Below are 19,832 nucleotides of genomic sequence, written 5' to 3' on the forward strand. Positions count from 1 at the left end.
CTGCTTAAGCCACATGTTAAATTTATAGGTGTTCTTTTGTAGCTGATGTGTGTGAACATCAGGAAGGTTGTAGTTACTTGACGGGGTTCCTAGCTAGAATAGATAGACAACCAGCCTAAAGATTAAGCCCTTTGGTCCTTTGGAGTTGAGAGTGCTCTTAGTGATTCTGAGGAAATTACAAAACTGACTGTAGAGTAGTGACCAGATAGGTAGAAAATTAAAATAAGATCATGTCTTAGAAAGCAAGTGAAGAAAGTGTATTAAGGAAGAGGGATGAAATGTTGTATTTAATGCTGTTGTTAAGTCAAGGAAGATGGGGACTGGATTATTGACATTGGTGACCTTGCCAGGAGCAGGATCAAGGGTAAAAGGCATACTGGAATGGGATTAAGAGACAGTGACAGGAGAATTAGAAGTAAGTGTAGAAAATTCTTTGAAGATGTTTTGCTGCAAAGGGGAGAAAAGAGTAATAGATGTTGACATGTGGGCTAAATAGAAAAATGGGCAACACATTTGGACAGGCATTTCAGAGGAAACAAAAGACACTGATGAAAAGTTGTACAACTTCATTAATAGTTATTAGAGCCACTGAGAATATATTACCATCTATCCAACATACTTGTCAGATTGACAGAATTTTTAAAGTGTCAAACAGCTAGTCTTTATTCAGCAAATACTTACTGGATATGTACTCTGTTAAATATCCTATTAAAGTTTCTCAATTCAAGATGAAGAAAATTCTTCGGGATTCAGGCAAAAAGATGAAATCACCTTTAAGGGGGAAAATTTCCGTGTGGTCTCGGACTTCACCACACTAACATGGAATACCAAAAATACAACATGGTAGAGGCAGGCGAAACTTTTGGTAAAAAAACCACAAGATAGAAGTAAATATTTTAGGCTTTGAGGGCCATATACAGTCTCTGATGCATGTTCTTTTTCTTTCTTTCTTTCTTTCTTTTTTTTTTTTTTAATACTTTAAACGTAACAAAACATTCTAAGCTCTCGCACTGTCCAAGACCAAGCTGCAGGCTTTAACTTGCTGTCCTCTATATTAGGACATTGCTTAGTAACATATGAAGATATAAAAGGTTCCATGTTAATAATGCTGCTTATTGTAAGCCTTACTTTCTAATCTGACTTTTTAAAATATAATAGGGAATGTAAGCAGTTATGAGCTATTGTTCATGATTCAACTCTACAACAGATATCCTGTTACTATTCTTCCTAACTTCTGGATTACTTATTTAAAGATTCTCCTGAGATTATAAGGTGTTCAGTTTCTTAAAATGGCTTCTTTTCTGCTCTGAAATGTTTTAATTGGGATTTTCTGGATGCTTTAAATGCCCAGACTTATATACAACTGCAAAAATGTCTTCTTTAAAATTTCAAACAATTGTGTCCATTAAAACAACTTACTGTGTGTATTGATGTAATAATTACCATTGTTAGGCATTCGGGTTTATAAAATGTTTTTAACTTTATAAAATACTTCCATGTTTTATGCAGTGTAGTTTACCATAAATTTTTTTTTTTAATTCGGGTGCTTAATGTCCAAAAACCACTGCACTGAGCAGAGATTAGGCTTTTGTTGATTTTTGGTTGTGAGTTAGGTTTACTGCTTAGTGATAGTGAGCACAAATGGTAAATTGAATGCCTAAGAAAGCAGAGGGTTCCTTGAAGGAATAAGCATGCCCTGGGGATAACAACTAATTCTCCTGTATTTGCATCTCTTTGAGATGCATTGTTATAGGCCCAGTTATTTTTATTTGTTCAGATTCCAAGTGTTGCTCCTTTAATAATAAATATTTTAGGTGTTCTTCAATTTTAGTAAGGGTTCCACCATGAACTCATAATTATAACAGCATATATCTTTACACTCATCTTATTTCAGTGGCAAATTTCAGACGTTGGCCTGATGTTAAATTCCTTAGGATAAATTTTAAACAGATGAGTTTCTTGCTTCATTTTGTTTTAAGACATTTAACATCTCTCTCCCAATCTGGAGTTATGCATTCGCTTTGGTTTCAGTTTTCAGTGAAGTAACATCTCTTTCCATGTCAATGGTCAACAGACTTCTTACTGAAAATCAGTTTCAGCTCCTCTGGAGAATATAAGTTTCTTATTTCATTGCATGAAAATATTTAAAATGATATATTACGGATTTTTCTATTAAGGTGGGCCCAAAGGACCTTCTAAATCAAGATAGGCCTTTATTTTGCTAGATTAACTTAAAATACTCAGCAAATTTGGTATTTCTCACACAACTCAGTAACAGTAGACAGAATATTAGTTTTATTTGTATAAATTGTTTTATTAAAATCACATTATTTTTCCTCTTGAATGTATAAATAGTCCAGTTTTTTATTAATGTAGAGATAAGAAAACTAGATGACCCTGGTTCATTGAAGTTTGCCATTCACCTATTAGTTATGTGAGGATAAACTCATTTTTTCTGTTTACTGAGGTGCTCCTTATGACTTGAAGCTATTCTCAAGGTGAAACCGCGTTGTACAGTACTGCATATTCAAAAGGGATAAGAGATTGCTCTTATTCTTCTACTTTGGAATATGTTTATATTTATATCAGATTACAGTTAGAGAATTTGGCATCTACACCTCTGTCCCCAAAATGAAATTTATGTAAATTATATCTCAATAAAGCTATTTGCAAGAAGTTTAGATGTATTTAAGGTTTTCCTTTACCTAATTTTCTGCGTGGTAATTCCTAAGGGAGTCCTAGTTTCTAAAACATATCTGATTATCATCTGATTACAAATGGTTAAACTTTTTACTAACATGTTAAATATCATCCATATCTAAGTGTTATAGTATAACACTAATAGTATGGTGTCTGAACATTAAATCTTTAACTGAAGAAAATTGTATATTGATTGAGTATGATATTTATTGGGTCATAATGTATTTAAATTTTCTTTAATGCATATGTTAGTGATTGTTTACTGTGATGAAGTGCAAAGAGGTCTTCAAGAGAGATCCTACATAGGAAGAATTACCTCATGTCACTGGTCACTTCTCAATTAAAAGTTCCATTAGCAGATGATTCCTGCTTCTGGTGTGTATAGTGATTGCATTTTATTGCCTGTAAATCAGCTTTCAGACAGGGAATAAATAAACAGCTAAAGTGTGTGCTAATGTCATCTTGAACTTTTTTTTTTTACTGTCAGAAGCACCTAGGTCCATTTAAGTCAGTTAAGTTCAGAATATTTATGGAAGCAAATCTTTTATCATATTTGAATTCTATTTGAAAATGGCTCTTTTTTTTACTTCAGAATATTGATTTAATTGGAACAGAATGTCGATAAATCAGATCATTTGATAATATCCTCCTCATATATTTTAAATTTTTAATTAGCAGATTATGAAACTTCCGCATGGTTTGTAACATTGTATATCAGTAGAATTCATTGTGCTCTTAATGTATCACGTAGTATAATTTTGGCAGTTAACAATTTATCTTGAAATTTTCTTGGGTTGTGAAAATTTATTCTTCTTTATCATTAGGGTCCTTTTATAAAACGTTCACTGAATTTGCTGATGCTTTAAAACTATAAATTGAGGTGAAATACTTGTAATACTTGGTCCTTAAAATGACAAACTTCTCTTTTTATAATATCTCATTTTTTTTTTTTAATTTTTTTATTTTTTATTGACTTTGTAATAATATTACATTAACAATATATATGTGAGGTCCCATTCAACCCCACCCCCCCACCCCCCCTCTTCCCCCCCCCCAACAACACTCGTTCCCATCATCATGACACATCCATTGGATTTGGTAAGTACATCTTTGGGCACCTCTGCACCTCATATACATTGGTTCACATCATGGCCCATACTCTCCTCTATTCCATCATGTAGGCCCTGTGAGGATTTACAATGTCCGGTGATTACCTCTGAAGCACCATCCAGGGCAGCTCCATGTCCCGAAGACGCCTCCACCTCTCATCTCTTCCTGCCTTTCCCCATACCCTTTGTCCATTATGTCCACTTTTCCCAATCCAATGCCACCTCTTCTATGTGGACACTGGATTGGTTGTGTCCATTGCACCTTTATGTCAAGAGGAGGCTCAGATTCCACCTGGATGCTGGATGCAATCCTCCCATTTTCAGTTGTAATCACTCTAGGCTCCATGGTGTGGTGGTTGTCCTTCTTCACCTCCATCTTAGCTGAGTGTGGTAAGTCCAATAAATCAGATTGTAGGTGCTGGAGTCTGTTGAGGCTCAGGATCTGGCTATCACATTGTCAGTCCAGAGATTCAAATCCCCTAAATATATCTTAAACCCCAACATTAACTGTACCTCCAGCACATTAGCATGAAAGTCTTATGAAGGGAGATCCCATCTGAGTCCAGATTCATCACACATAAACACCATTTCCAAAGAGGGGCCATCTGCCCTGGTAGTTAACCCCATCGGCCATGACCATAACTCCCATGGGTCTCTTTAGCCCTCAAAGGAACCAATATCTGGGGGTTGTATCTGCTTTATCTGTCTCTCTGACTCTGCTCAGTTGTGCATGAGGGCAAACCTTCTGCCAGCCTCCAGACTCTTTTTTAGAAACTCGTAGCCATATAAACTCATTTCTCCTTTCCATTTCCCCCTTACTTTAGGTCAAACAGCATTTTAAAGTCATGGTATTTTATGTAGACATGGATATTCTGCTGATCCGCATTGAACCTTCCGTATAAGGTCATTTTCCAGTTGCATCATCAGTTGGTAGTTGATAGTGGTCCCTCGTTGCCAGGGAGGCTCATCCCCGGGTGTCATGTCCCACGCTGGGGGGAAGGCATTGCATTTACATGCTGAGTTTGGCTTCGAGACTGGCCACATTTGAGTAACATGAAGGCTGACAGAAGGAAATTCCCAGGCACAAAGTTGCTGTAGGCCTTGTTATATAATATCTCATTTTAAACCCTAAAACTCATGAAAGGTCAGTTTAATTGAGTTTCTTTGATTATTTAGACTAAGTGTTTTAATCTCCAAAATAAATATATCTTTCCCCTTAATTAAAAAAAAAGAAATATTCAGCAATAGTCAGTTGGTCATCATAGGATTAGCATAAGCCTTCCAAGCAGTGTTAAGACTTTTGGTTTGTACTTTGACATCAGCAAATGTCACAAGCAAGCGTTCTGTGATTCTCTCAGTTATACACGGTGGAGAATTCTTTATGCATTTAATTTACTCTTGTTGACCTTGAATTTTTTTAGGAAGCAGAAAAATCCATTTATAAATGATTGCTTTATTTGAGTTTTACCCCTTCGAAGAATTGTACCTGCTTTTATAGCATTCTAAGAATCACAGTTTACTTGTTTTTTTGTGGGTTTTTTTGTTTTGTTTTGTTTTGTTTTCATTAAAATTGTCAGAAAGTTTTGATAATGGTTGGTGGTAGTGGTGGCACAATATTGTGAACATAATTAACAGCACTGAATTATATATTTGAAAATGGTTAAAAGGGGAAATTTTAGTTTGGGTATATGTTATTAGAATAAATTTTTTTTTTAAATCTGTGGCATGGGTAAAACAAATAGTATACCCCAAGGTAAACCACGGAGTATAATTAACAGTACAGTTACGAAAGTGTGCTATCATTAATTGTAACATATATACCATACTAATGCAAGGCGTTAATAATAGGGTGCTGTAAGAGAATCCAGTCTTTTATACATGACTTGTCTGTAAACCCACAACTTCGCTAACAAAAATAAAATAATAAAAAAAAATTTTTAAAATCTCAGATCCAGAGATTTTCCTTCTTGTAACTGAAGGTCAAAGTCTTATGTTTCCCAGTAAGTACATTTTAGTTCATCAAAATTAAACATTTAAAAAAAAGAGGCAAAACTAATTTGTGTTTTTGGAAGTTAGGATAATGATTACCCTTGGAGGGTCAGTGATGGGAAAGTGGATGGGGAGCTTCTGGGATGCTAATAATGTTCTTTTTCTTGAACTAAATGCTTTTTAGCGTGTGTATTCACTTTGTGAAAATTAATTGAGCTGTACACTTATGATTGGTGCCCTTTCCTGCAATATACTTCAGCACAATTAAAAAGAGAGAACAGGAGGAGAAGAATTAAGGAAGCAAACAATTTTAGATGAGTCTTTTGAGGAGCATTGCTGTAAAGAAAATTTGGTAGCTTAAGAAATGTGGAAATGTGGGGTTAATAGAGTTTTTATAGTTTTACTTTAAAGCTGGGAGAATTAACAGCATGCTTGTAGGCTGCTGAAAAAAAGTCAGTGAAATTGATGCAGGGCAGAGAGGGAACAGTTGCTGAAACAATGGCCTTGAAAAGGCGAGCAGTAGTGGGTTCTGTGTACCAAGTAGAGGGGTTCACATAAGCAGTTTATCGAAAGGAGAGAGAGGAGAGTATGTGGGCACAGTTGTAGAAGGTAGACACTTGTGGTTATAGGAGCACATAAAAAAATATTTTTTCTTCTTTTTCCCTCTCTTAGTGAAACTGTAAGCAAAGTCTTCACCTGAGGGTGAAGATGGCAAAGGAAGGATTAGAGGTTTGAAGTGAGAAGAGGGATCATCAGAGTGTGGGATGCTTGAAGTGAAGGTTATGGAGTAAGCTCATTTTTGGTAATGCCATGTTTGAGGATAGGATCAAAGACTAGGTGGCTGAAGTGGTATAGAAAAGAACATAGAGGGAAACGGACTTGGCCCAGTGGTTAGGGCGTCCGTCTACCACATGGGAGGTCCATGGTTCAAACCCCGGGCCTCCTTGACCTGTGTGAAGCTGGTCCACGTGCAGTGCTGATGCGTGCAAGAAGTGCCCTGCCACGCAGGGGCATCCCCCGTGTAGGGGAGCCCCACACGCAAGGAGTGCGCCGCTTAAGGAGAGCCGCCCAGTGCGAAACTAAGTGCAGCCTGCCCAGGAATGGCGCCGCACACACGGAGAACTGACTCAACAAAAAGAGACACAGATTCCCGTGCCGCTGACAACAGCAGAAGTGGACAAAGAAACAAGATGCAGCAAATAGACACAGAGAACAGACAGCCGGGGGAGTGGGGGCGTGGGCCAAGAGAAATAGATAAATAAATCTTTTTTAAAAAAAAGAGAACATAGAAGAAGAGGACATAAAAGAACTGAGAGACTGAGATATTGGAATGATGATTTTGGGATGTGGAAATCACAAAAAATATAGCAAATTTGTGTTAGAGACTATGACAGTTATCAGGAGCTAACATCTTTAGGTGAGGAATGACTACGCCAGAAAAGTGTACTGGGTACTATAGTTTAAAGGCATGAGAATTTTAGAGAGGAAGAAAGGGAAGTATGGTCCAGATGTGGCTGTGAGGAACACTTGTATCCCTAATGGAATGAGAGTCTGAAAGAGAAAATTGAGAGAGCTGCCTCAGAATACAAGAAGTATATTGTACCGCCCATTTCAAAAAGAAACTAAGTTTGACATGCTGAGTTATTAAAGTATAGTCAGAAATAATTCTGTACCTTAAATATGACACCAAAAGCATAAGCAGCAAAAGAAAAAAATAGATAAATTGAACTAAATGAAAATTTAAAACTGTGTGTGTCAAAGGACACCATCAAGAAACAGAAAAAAATTAAATGGGAGAAAATATTTGCAAATCATAGATATGATACAGGATTTGTATGTAGAATATATTTATAAAGAACTCTTAATATTTGATAATAAAATAAAACAAACCAAATTTAAAAATCAGCAAAGGATCTGAGTAGGTTTTAATCTAAAGAAGGTATACAAATAGCTAATAAACGCATGCAAAGCTCACCATCATTATTCATCAGGGAAATGCAAATCAAAAGCACAAAGAGATAGTTCTTGATGCTAACTAGGATGGGTAAAATCAAGAAGACATAATACTAAGTGTTGATGAGTATATGGAGAAATTAGAACTCTCCTATACTATTGAAATGTAAAATGGTGCAGCCATTTTGGAAAAGTGGCAGTTCCTTAAAAATCAAACATAGGGTTACCATTGACCTAGAAAACATATGCCCACACAAAGCTTGTATACAGTTATGCATAGCAGCATTATTCATAATAGCTAAAAGGTGGAAACAAACCAAATATCCATCATCAGATGAATGGATAAACAAAATGTGGAATATTACAAAGCCATAAAGAAGGAATGAAGTACTGATTCATGCTTCAACATGGATGAACCTTAAAAACATTATAATAAGTAAAAGAAATAAGACACAAAAGTCCACATATTGTATATGAAATGTCCAGAACAGACAAATCTAAAGAGACAGATTAGTGGTTGCCTAGGTCAACCCTCATGGGGAGGTATGGGAAGATTGGGGAGTGAAGGTTAAATGATTAGCATTTTCTTTTTAAAGTAATGAAAATGCAAAAATTGTTTGTAGAGATGGTTGCACAACTATGAATAGACTAAAACTACTGAATTGTAAACGGTAAATGGGTAAATTGTATTAGTATTATGAATTATAGCTCAATAAAGTGTTACAAAGAAAGACTGTTGTAATGTGGTTATTGTGATAGAGCCAGTAAGTGTAAGAAGAGTTAAATGAACAGAGAGGGAGTGGGTGTGTCTCAAGCAGTTGGGCACCCACCTCCCACATGGGAGGTCCCAGGTTTGGTTCCCAGTGCTTCCTAAAGAAGACGAGTGGACACAGCAAGCTTACACAATTGAGTAGAGGCAGTGAGCAGAGAGACAACAAGCAGACAGACAAGGGAGCCATCTTGGGAAAGGAAAAAAAGAGAATGGAGAAGTCACACTTAAGCTGAAGTTCATAGATGTGATTGTTTTAAAGCTAGAAGAACCTATGGATTATATCTTCAGATCTCATTGGGGGAAGCAGATGCAGCTCAATTGATAAGAGCGTCCGCCTACCATATAGGAGGTCCAGGGTTTGATACCCAGGGCCTCCTGGCCCATGTGGTGAGCTGGCCCATGCACAGTGCTGCTGTGTGGAAGAGTGCCGTGCCACGCAGGGGTGCCCCCTGCGTAGGGGTGCCCAACATGCAAGGAGGTGTGCCCTGCAAGGAGAGCCACCCCACATGAAAAAAAAAATGCAGCCTGCCTAGGAGTGGCACCGCACACACCAAGAGCTGACACAGCAAGGTGACGCAACAAAAAAAAGATACAGATTCCTGGTGCTGCCTGACAAGAATGCAAGCAAACACAGAAGAACACACAGCCAATGGACACAGAGAAGCAGGCAATGGGGTGGGAATAAATTTTAAAAATAATAAAATCTTTTTAAAAAAATCTCATTGGGGAAAAGCATTGTGTGTATGGGGTTACCTAGGTCATTTATCCTTGTGGGATAGTTGACAAATAGCTAGTCTCCTCAACAATGGCTTGTGGTTGTGTGGGATACCTTAAGGCAGAACCTCAGTATTAAACGTGTCTTTCAGAAGCAGGGATGTAACAACTATTCTAAAACTATAGCTTTTAGATATTTATTTCTTGTGGGTAGAAAGGGCCATAGGTCTTTGGGGGTAGATTCTTCTTTTCTAGATTTAGTTACTTTGGTGAAGCGTTTTGGTCCAGAAGATGGATGTTTTTTATGTTCTAGAAACTTTTTGGAGGAGGGTAAGATGAGGAGAAAGAGAACAGTTTCTCTTTGGGGGCCTGAAACCTGGGAACCTAGAAGAGGAGAAAAGAGTTAAGATTCAACTCTAGTTTTAATATTGTGGCTCAATATCTGGATCAAATATTCAATGAGTCAAATAGAATTAAAGTGAGCTTTGCATTTCTCTCCTGCTCTCAACATTTCTACAGGGGTTTTTAACCTTTTTTGTTCCATGGACCCCTTTGCCAGTCAGGTGAAAACCACAGAACCCTTACCAAGTCCACACTATATATTTAATAAATATATCACACCCGCACCAACACATCCCTACAAAAATAATGTTCTTTTGAATTTTAATTCAAGCTCACAGACTCCTTTAAATCCCTGTCCTACAAATTTTCTGAGGTTGGTCTCTTTAAAAAAACAAAAGTCCTCAAATCATAACTGCAAATTATCAGTTACAATGAAGAAATAAAAATCTTTCCTCATGTAAATCTTTGCTTCAAATGCTGATAGGTCTGTTATATCAAAGCTGTTATATCCTCAAGTCAACATCCTGTGGTTCCCGTTTAAGAAAAGGGAAGGAGAGGGAATGTCAGTACAGGTTTACATTGCCTTTCTACAGAACCAAAAGTCTCAAGAATTTGTGGAGAGCACAAGTCAAGTCAGGGCTGCTGCACTTACAGCACTTTTTGACAGCGTGTATAGAGAAGAGAAAAGATACTGTGAAGACCAGCATGACTTTGCTGTTGTGGTATTTCAGGATATCCAGGACTAGTTCCTAAACTATTCATCCTCTTCACATAAAGACCCACTAGATTCTGTTTCAGTAAACCATTGCTGAATCAGGGAATGAACAAAGTTCGGTTTAACTCAGTTATTATTGAAAGAAACACTAACAATGTGCCCATTATTGTGCCAAGCAGTTGTATGAAGGAGATGTGAAAGTGAAGATTCCCTAAAAAGTGGAAGACCTGACTCAAGAAGCTTATCATGTGTGTTTATGGAGAGCCTGTATGTGAGATATGTTTGTATATAAAACAATGTATATGAAAAATAGGCAGCACAAATTATAATATACATTTGTAATTTAGTATGAGGGTAACTAGACAAAAGAGTTAAAGGAGTTGAAAGTACAAAAAGATCTCTGGATTAGGATTATGAAGATAAAGTTAAAATCTTGAAATATATATAATTTTATTTAATCTAAAAAATCTGGGGAAAAAAAGTGTTTTAGCAAATTAATTCATGGATGTAGAATTCCAATGTGTAAAGTAGTCCCTGGTGCATAGGTGTCTGTTAGTAAACATTTGTTAACTGAGTGCCATATGTTGTACTTTGATGCATACATTAAAGATTAGATAGGTTTCCTGCCATAAAGGAGCTTATGATTATAAAAGTTGGTAGTAGTCACAGTCTGGAAACCATGTTTTTCAGGCCCCACTTACTATTTATGGAGCACAACTATTAAATGGCATATTACTATTAGTATGCATCCTTATTTTACATTTCTTTCATTTTTCAAACTGTGGTTAGAATGCTCTGAAATACTTAAAATTATTATCTTCTTGCTCAGAGTGACTGTAAGCCTAAACATCATCTCATATAGTTTTTAGATTAAGTTATAAATGTTCACTTTAGAACTACCTGAAGATTGATAGAGATGCATTTGAAAAGCATTATTTTTTTATTGATTCTTAATGTAGTAAATTACTAAAGTTATTTGGCAAAAAACAGAAATGGTCTGTGATGTGGTTCACATTTATTCTCCTGATGGTGCCACAATTTGCATTAATTGCATTGCGAATGCACTCACTTATATTAAAAGGCTTCCAGTATAATTAATCCTTTTTATTTCACATCATTTTGGCACAATTTCTAGCTATAAACACTCATAAAAGACAGACATTTGAAAAATACATTACAGGTTTTTTCAGTATACCTACTGCTATTTTTTCACGACAGGTTGTTATTGATATGCTTCTAGGAACAAGTGTGGTGTAACTTAAGACCAATATGAAAAATGCTAAGTGGATTATTTTGCATAAAAAATAGATAGTTTTTTAACTTGTATAATTAACCTGTGTTTAGAAAATACCTTGATTTATGTTTACATTTGTATCTCAGTTGCATGCATTATGGAAATTTAATTTATAATCCATTTAGCTGATGCAACCATAGTTTTTAGTGCTATCATTTATTAGTGCTTGTATATTAAATGCTTTAAAGGTTTAAACCTGCCTTATGTAAAAAATTATACCTTTGCATTTACATTTTATGAGTCACAGTGGGATTTCTGTTTAAAATTCAGGTAGCTCTGATATATTTAACAAATTTTACTGGTTTATTGTTACTAATGCAGAAATGGCAAACAATGACCTTATATATTGAACATCAAATGATTTACACTTCCAGTTTACTTTTAAAGTCCACTGTACAAATGAGGGCTTTTTTTTTCAACACCTTGAATCAATCATGTATTATTATGCAGAGTGTTCTCCTTGGCTTTGAACCCATTATTCATTTAGAAGTAATAGTATTTATAAATGCTCCAGGTTAATAGTATTAACCATTCTTAACTTTAAGCAAACTGGAGATTATTTGAAAAAACTCTGTTTAGATTATCAGTATATGATTAAATGCTAGTTGCCATTTTATTATTCATTCTCTCCTTAAGAACTCCTTTTTTGCCATCTTTTCAGAGCTAATTGGTTACTCATTAGTCTTCAGATCAGAAATGAAAGTACAAGGACGTAACACTTTAGTTTACCTGTCAGGGAATATCTGGAGTCTTAGCTGCTCTTAGCTGTAGTGTAGAGTTAACAGATGGTGAACCTGAGCTCTTCAAATAGATTAACGTTGGGAAAAGGGGGTTGGGTATTCAAAATGTCTGCCAGTAGTTTTCTGGAATGTTTTTACTTGTTAGATACTATCACATTTTCCATAAATGTGCATGTCTCAGTATAGTGTACATTTATAAAATATTTAAATCTACAATATTTTGTATATTAATGCAATAATCAAAGAATTTGGCTACTTAAAAATTATATACCCTTTTCCTTTTAAAAAGGTGCTGTATAAAATTTTGTCTTCTCTGTTCTTTTAGACATACATATTAAGCTTAACACTTACTTTCCTAATCTTAGTACTTTTAGATTTCTAATGGAATTCCTCATCTATTTTAGTTTATTAAAACTTTCCCTCTTTAAAAAAAATAATTTTAATGTTTCTGATCAGCACGTAATTTAAGAATCTGGTGGAAATCCCTCTCTCACAAATGTAAATCTTGAAATTTTAAGACAAGAAGCCAATGGCTCTTCAGATATTTATTTTTCAGAAAATATTTAATAGCTGTTTTCTGGTTTCTCCCAGTTATATTAATGGGTGAGTCTTTAAAATTTAGATTTCAAAGCAGTGTTCAGAATATTCTTTGTAATTGGTAGTTTAGGAGGAAAAGGACAAATATTTGAATGAGTAAATTGGGTGTATTTGTTTAAGAATGGGTTGTTTTATAGACACCACATATAAAATGAATAAATACTCTGTTTTAGAAGCATAACTTGAAAAAATTCATGTGTGGAAACTAAAAATTCCATATTTGCTGGGAAAATTGCATTTTATTTTAAAACCCTGGGACAAGTTGTCTATCAAGAAGGGGTAATTACACCACTTTTCCTTTTATCTGGGAAGATAGGTGAGAGTAAAATCATGTGAGCATTTCAGAGGATCACTATAAATAGATCTCTTTGCAGAATAGACGTATTCTAACAAAAATGGCATTTGTTGAGGAAATCGTTTTCTAATTAGCTTCCATTTGGAAATCACTCTTTTTCCTTCCCATTAAGAAATTTTCCAAATAGGCCAAATGAAAATGAGATAACTTATGTCAAGTACATAGCACTGTGCCTAGTGCACAATAAGCATTCAATAAATAGTACCTTTTTATTAGAAAACTTTTGAAAAGAAAAATTTGTCATGGTTACCAAGCCAGTCATTTGTTAGAATAAAAACTAAGAATGCTTTGAAAACCTTCTTAGCACATTTCTGATTCCTCTTTGTACTTACAGTTATAGTGTAACCTTAAGCCATAGGAATATTTATCATGCTAGATAAATCCCTGACTGTATGTTGGAAAACTTACATAAATTTATTTTTTACCTTCTTTTGCTAGGGAATCGCTAGTATATGGTAGTTTTAAATCATAGATTGTCCTAGGTAGTAATAATCACTAACACTTGATTTAATCTGGTATCACTAGACATCTAAGAAAATACAAATTAAAACTCCAGTGTGAAACCCCACTGCACCAACTAGAATGACTGAAATTTTAAAAACTAACGGGAGAGTGGGTGTAGCTTTGTAGTTTGAGCCTCTGCTTTCCATGTATGAGGGCCCAGGTTCAATCTCTGGTTCCTTCTATAAGTGAGTAAAGTAAAGTAAGTAAGTAAATAAATAATAAAAAACCTAACAATATAAACCACTGGGGAGAATGTAGAGCAGTTGAGATCCATGTACATAACTAACTGATGCTAGTGAAAAATATTTCCATTTTGAAAAACGACTTGACATGTTCTAATACTGGAAAATATACCCCTACCTACCTTGTGACTCAACACATCCAGTCTCAAGTATAGCCTAAAAAGAAATGAGTGTGTATATCCACCAAAAAAAGAAAAAAATTGTACATGACTGTTTATAGCAGCTTTATTCATCAGCCAAAAACTAGAAACAACTCAAATGTTCATCAGATCAAAAGGAAACAAAGGTTAGTATACTCATAAATATAATTGATAAGTACAGCAAGATATAAAAAGAAAAAAAACAGTAAAATAGATGAATCTCAATAGCATTATGCGGAAAGAAGACATATAAAAGAATACATACTGTATAATCCCATTTATGATGTTTGAGAACTAGCAAAATGTATTTCTGGTGATAGCAGTCAGGACAGAGGCTAACTGGCAGGGAGGGTATCTCCAGAAGAGACACAAGGGAACTTGGGGAAGTAGGCATGTAGATATTTTATTTCCGGAACTGAGTGGTCATTACACAGGTTATAATCAAATTAAAATTTCATCCAGGTGTACTTGTAAGATTTATACATTTTACTGTATATAAATTATACTTTAATATAAATAAATGCAGAAATCATTATTCATTGCAGTCTCTAGGTACAATAAGTAGTCAATAAGGTACAATAAAAAGATCTTTGGGAACCTGGATTGATAACCAGTTTTGCTGCCTACTACCTCTTATTATCTGAACAAGTTGCCGAGTTCTAAGCCCAATTTCTTCATTTTAGAACAGGCCTTGGCACACTATAACTGTAAGCCAAATCCAGCTTGCTGCCTGTTTTTTGTATGGCTAATGACCTAAGAATGATTTTTTGTCTAATGATTGGGAAAAGAAAAATAATATTTCATGACTTGCAAAATTATATGAAATGTAAATTTTATGTCCATAAAGTTTCACTAGAATGTGGCCATACTTGTTCATTTACATGTTGTCTTAGCTGCTTTTGTGCTACTGAAACAGAATGGAGTAGCTTGGACGGATACCATATGACCTGCAAAGCTAGTCATACTGACCCTTAACAGAAAAAGTTTGCAAATGTCTGTTGTGGCATGAAGGATTTGGCTCTCAAAAGTCCTTTTGACACTAATGTTCTAGTCTTTCTGCTCTAAAATTCTTTGATGATAGTCTCTTCTAGAATTTTCCACATGCTGAATGTGCATATATTGAATTCTTAAACTATGGCCTGGCACACGTAAATGCTCACCAAATATTAGCTAACTCCATTCTCATCCTTATTATGGAGAAAAATATCAGAATGAAAATATATTCTATTTGGGGAAAGAAGGAAAAATGAATTTGTATCAAAGGCTAATCATTGGTCACTGTTCTCATTTTAAGGCTCTCTATGAAAATATGCTGGTGGAACTGCCCTTTGCTGGGTTTTTCCTTTCAAAGTTGCTTGGAACTAGTGCAGATGTGGACATTCATCATCTAGCTTCTTTAGATCCTGAAGTGTATAAGAATTTGCTTTTTCTCAAGAGCTATGAAGGTGATGTGGAAGAACTTGGGCTGAACTTTACTGTGGTGAATAATGACCTTGGAGAGGCACAGGTAAGGAGAACATTTAGGGTATCTTTTGTTTTTCATCCTTTTGCCACTTTAATTACTAATTCCTAGTTATTCGCATGGTGTAAAAAGAAAGATAATTCACATACCTGTATAATGAGTATTATTGTGTACTTTCACCTGAAAGTATATTTGCTTTATGTTGTTTGAGTTTTTGCATATTTTAGTTAGAAGAAAAAGCTGTTTCTTAAAGAAATAGTGACGAGAATTAGAAATGAGAGTTTGTAGGAATCTGAAGTATATTAGTTCTTGCCTCCAATTTATTCTCAGCAATTTAGCAGTAATAACCTGACTCTGCTTAATAACCCTTGTAATCCAAAAGTTTTCCTTATGTGAAATTATATCTGTTGCTGTAATTGAAACCTAGTTTTTCTTGTTGGAGAGGAAACAGATTAGCATCTTCCTGTTAGCTTTTCTTAGGGATAGTTTAACTTCATTCAATCTCCACTCAGTCTGGCCCTAATGTTCTCTAATAATTGGCTGTGGAATAATTTTTTCTGACCTTCGTGATTTATATGGTTGCTCTTGCTACTTTTGTCGTTTTTATTTTAAGGACTCTATTAGAGTTTCACATAACAGCTTTCCCAATATATTCACATACCATAAAGCTCATCCTTTTAAAGTGTACAATTCAGTGGTTTTTAGTATATTCAGAATTGAAAACTATCACCACTGCCTAATTTTGAAGTACTTTAATTCCCTCACACAGAAACCCTGTAACCATTATCAGTCACTGATCATCCTACCCCAGATGTAGAATCACTAATCTCCTTTACATTGTATGCATTTGCCTATTTTGAACATTTGATATAAAAGGAATCATTCAATATATGGTCTCTTATGGCTGACTCCTTTCACTTGGATGAATGTTGTAGCATGAATCAGAATATCATGCCTTTTTATGAACAAATAGTGTCTACTGTATGGACATACCACATTTTGTTTATCCATTTTATTTGTCCACCTTTTAGCTTTTATTAATAATGCTGCTGTGAACATTTATTTACAGCATATTAATATATTTATGGACTAATAGATAACATCTGGGATTTGCTTCAAATAATATGAGAATGGGGGAATAGGTAAAGGTGTAGATGGAACTAGGTGATAATTGATGAAGCTGAGTGGTAGGAACAAAGAAGTTCATTATATTATTCTGTCTTCTGTAGTATCTGTTTAAAAGTTGCCATAATTTTAAAACCTATTTTTAATTCAAAAAGCCAGTTTAATTATTAGAGCATAACATGAAAAGGGTTCCACCTAGAACTTGAAATCAAATTTGGTAATATCTCACATTTTATCAGTCTTTTAGTTTCTTGGCATTTAGGTAGTTGCTTTTATTTCAACCACTTTTTCCATACCATAGAGCTAAAGTTTCAACCCTGAAAACCTCAAATGTTCTTTAAATGTGTTATTTTCGTAATGCCACATACAAACGGGAAGGCTTACTACTGAATCTTTGCACCATCTAGTGGCATTATTTTATTTTATATAAAAGGTTTAGGGCAGCCTGCTTTATAATCAGTTATCTAAGGCTTTTGCTAATGGGAGTATTTCCCATTCTTCCATCTGAAATAGATGGTGATAGCAAAGTGTCACATTTGCAAGAGTTCCATTAAAGTGCCACTGATAATACTGAAATCTGTTAAAAGCAAAAGTGTGAAGTTAAGATTTCAAATTATTCATGAAAATTCCATGTGTGAAGAAATTATAAATGATGTATAAGAATAATTATGTTCAAGAGTCTAATTAGAAAAATTAAGAGAATCACTGGTATAGTACTTGATATAGGGGGAAGTCTGTGGCTTTGTGTAGAAATGGGTAGAAATAGATAGCCCTCTGTAGGCTTAAGTTTATAAAGTATGATTTAAAGATTCATAATATGTAAATATTTCATTACTTTGGCAGGTTATGTTAATTAAAATCTTCCCTTTTAAAATGACAGTGTTGCACTCAAATTTGTTTTCTTCATTGTAATCAATGTGGCTGCTTATTAATCTGTTTAAAAATGGATGTGAAATTTTTAGTCTACTGAGTCACACACTTGTGCACACCAACACACATCTTCCTTGAGGAAAATGCTAAGGATTTGAGATGAACCTATAAATAATCACCTATTATATAGAAAGGCATTGGACTTGAATTAGGGGAACTTGATTAAAATTCTAGTTTTGCCACTTTGCTGTGTGATCTTGGATAAGTCATAGAACTCCTTATCTTCAAAATAAGTTGTTATAAGGACTAAGTGAGCTAAAGTAATTAGGTAACATAAGGATCCGGTGAATTCAAGAGTTCTATGAAAATCTTGTCTTCGGAAGATGCAGAGATCACTTTTAGTATAAGAACTGCTCTGGTTTTTGAAAACTATATACATATTTAAAGGAGATTTTTAATATGCTCAAAACTAAAATTTTAGTATATACTTTGACATGGTTTTTAAGTATACAGTTTTGTTAGATTTAACCTAGGAGAATTTTAAATTAAAAGCAGTGTAACCATTTTAAAGTTATTAGGAAATGTCAGTTTTGTTTGATTAGGTAGGGTAATTATGGTAGGCTTTGAAAAAGTTTCTTTAACTGATCACTTCACTAGTCCTTTGTCTTCCAAATCAGAAAAGTACATCATCATTTATTACCAGCCTTTAATCCATTTAAAGAAAGGGAATGGTATCAGCATATATGGTATATTATGTATTGAAATATAATTGCTAGCCTCAGGAGGCTTAGTTAACAGATGGACTGTCAGCTGAGTACAAGCAAATGAATTAAGGTAATGAACACAATCTTTAATCAGGATGAAGACAATGGATTTGAAAGCCCAGTCTTAGACTTGATGGTTCCAAAACTAAGAAAGTGAATTAGTGAGAATAATTGAATCATCATTTAAAATGTGGAGTATTAAAAGAAGTAAATCTAACAGATTTAACACTCAACTTTAAAGCTATATAGCTTTTATAAAATAAGAAACAGCAACCACTTTGTCATGTAACCATCTGATAATTTAAATAAAGCTTTTCAGCAAATTTCAAATTAGGCTTTCTGTAGAGTGGCAAAAAATTGGAATGTAACTGCAGTTGCCCAGTGACAGTAGTATTGTCTTTGTTACTCTAGTAAAATAATATAATTACCAAGAGAACTAAATACTATGGAAAAGAAAATCAAAAGGGGTGTTTATTAATAGTTTTCCCATTTCTGCAATATAAACATCTCTCTGTTTTTGCCTCAGAGAAGTAGCCTTTGAAGTTTGCAACCTACTTAATAGGCATATTGAAACTGTTTTGTAATGTTAGTTGGTTTCCTCCATCAGCAATAGCCACCCTAGAACTTCTTTGTCCATTTATTTTGGGTTAATGTTATATTACCTTTATCAATGGCAGAGGTTATCTTCCTCCAACTCCAAGAATGCATCCTTTCTTGTTTCAATTCCAGTGGTTAGAGTAAGAAATTAAATAGTAGTAAAGCAGGAATTAGAAAAGTATACTTTTCCCCCCCAAAATCTTGCTTATATGTTTATAATTCTCTATGGTGCTTTGCTGATCTGTTTTGTATATTTGAGTGCATATGATCAACAATTCCAAGATAGACAAAGTAAATACCACCATTTTATTTATAACAAAAGAAGTTCAAAGGGACTATATGACTTATATTTGGCCATTCATTAAAGTGATGGAAAGAGAACTGGAAACAAGGTCTCTTAATTTCTAATCTAATACTATTCTCACTAGCACTCTAGTGATGCTTCTGTTAAGGATTTCCTTCTGACACCTATATAAACTCTTTCATAGCAATAAGAGTTTGATTCTTCTCACATAAAAATATGAAATCATAATTACTATCACATGAGATTTAATTAGGGGCCCTGCTTCAGTCCAATAATCATCACTATTTCCTCTAGAAAAGGAGAGTCATACTAGAAACACCCTTTTAGAAGCGCCATATCAAATATTTGCATTTTGGCAACCTGCAGTCTTTGAAGCAATGTTTTTGGAAGACGTTCTACCAACACAAAGCATGCAGAAATAGAATACCTTAAATTTTAAAGTGCCTAGACAATTAAGCAAAATAGAGTTGTGTGCTGCAGTAGATTTTATGTAGTAATCATTAGAATTCCAGACAGTGACTCAGTTATCTATAGAATGGGAATA

General features: G+C 34.6%; 1 protein-coding gene across 4 annotated transcripts in view; it reads left to right on the forward strand.

The window, feature by feature from the left end:
- Window positions 1–19,832, forward strand: part of UBE3C (ubiquitin protein ligase E3C) — a 152,086-nt gene that overhangs the window by 104,033 nt on the left and 28,221 nt on the right. For all 4 annotated transcript variants that reach the window (XM_071215381.1, XM_058297611.2, XM_004458591.4 and 1 more), the window contains one exon: window positions 15,461–15,673. In XM_071215381.1, coding sequence (XP_071071482.1) covers window positions 15,461–15,673 — 213 coding nt within the window. The remainder of the gene's footprint in view (window positions 1–15,460; window positions 15,674–19,832) is intronic.

Source organism: Dasypus novemcinctus, chromosome 5, assembly GCF_030445035.2.
Source record: "Dasypus novemcinctus isolate mDasNov1 chromosome 5, mDasNov1.1.hap2, whole genome shotgun sequence".
NCBI classification, from domain to species: Eukaryota; Metazoa; Chordata; class Mammalia; order Cingulata; family Dasypodidae; genus Dasypus; species Dasypus novemcinctus.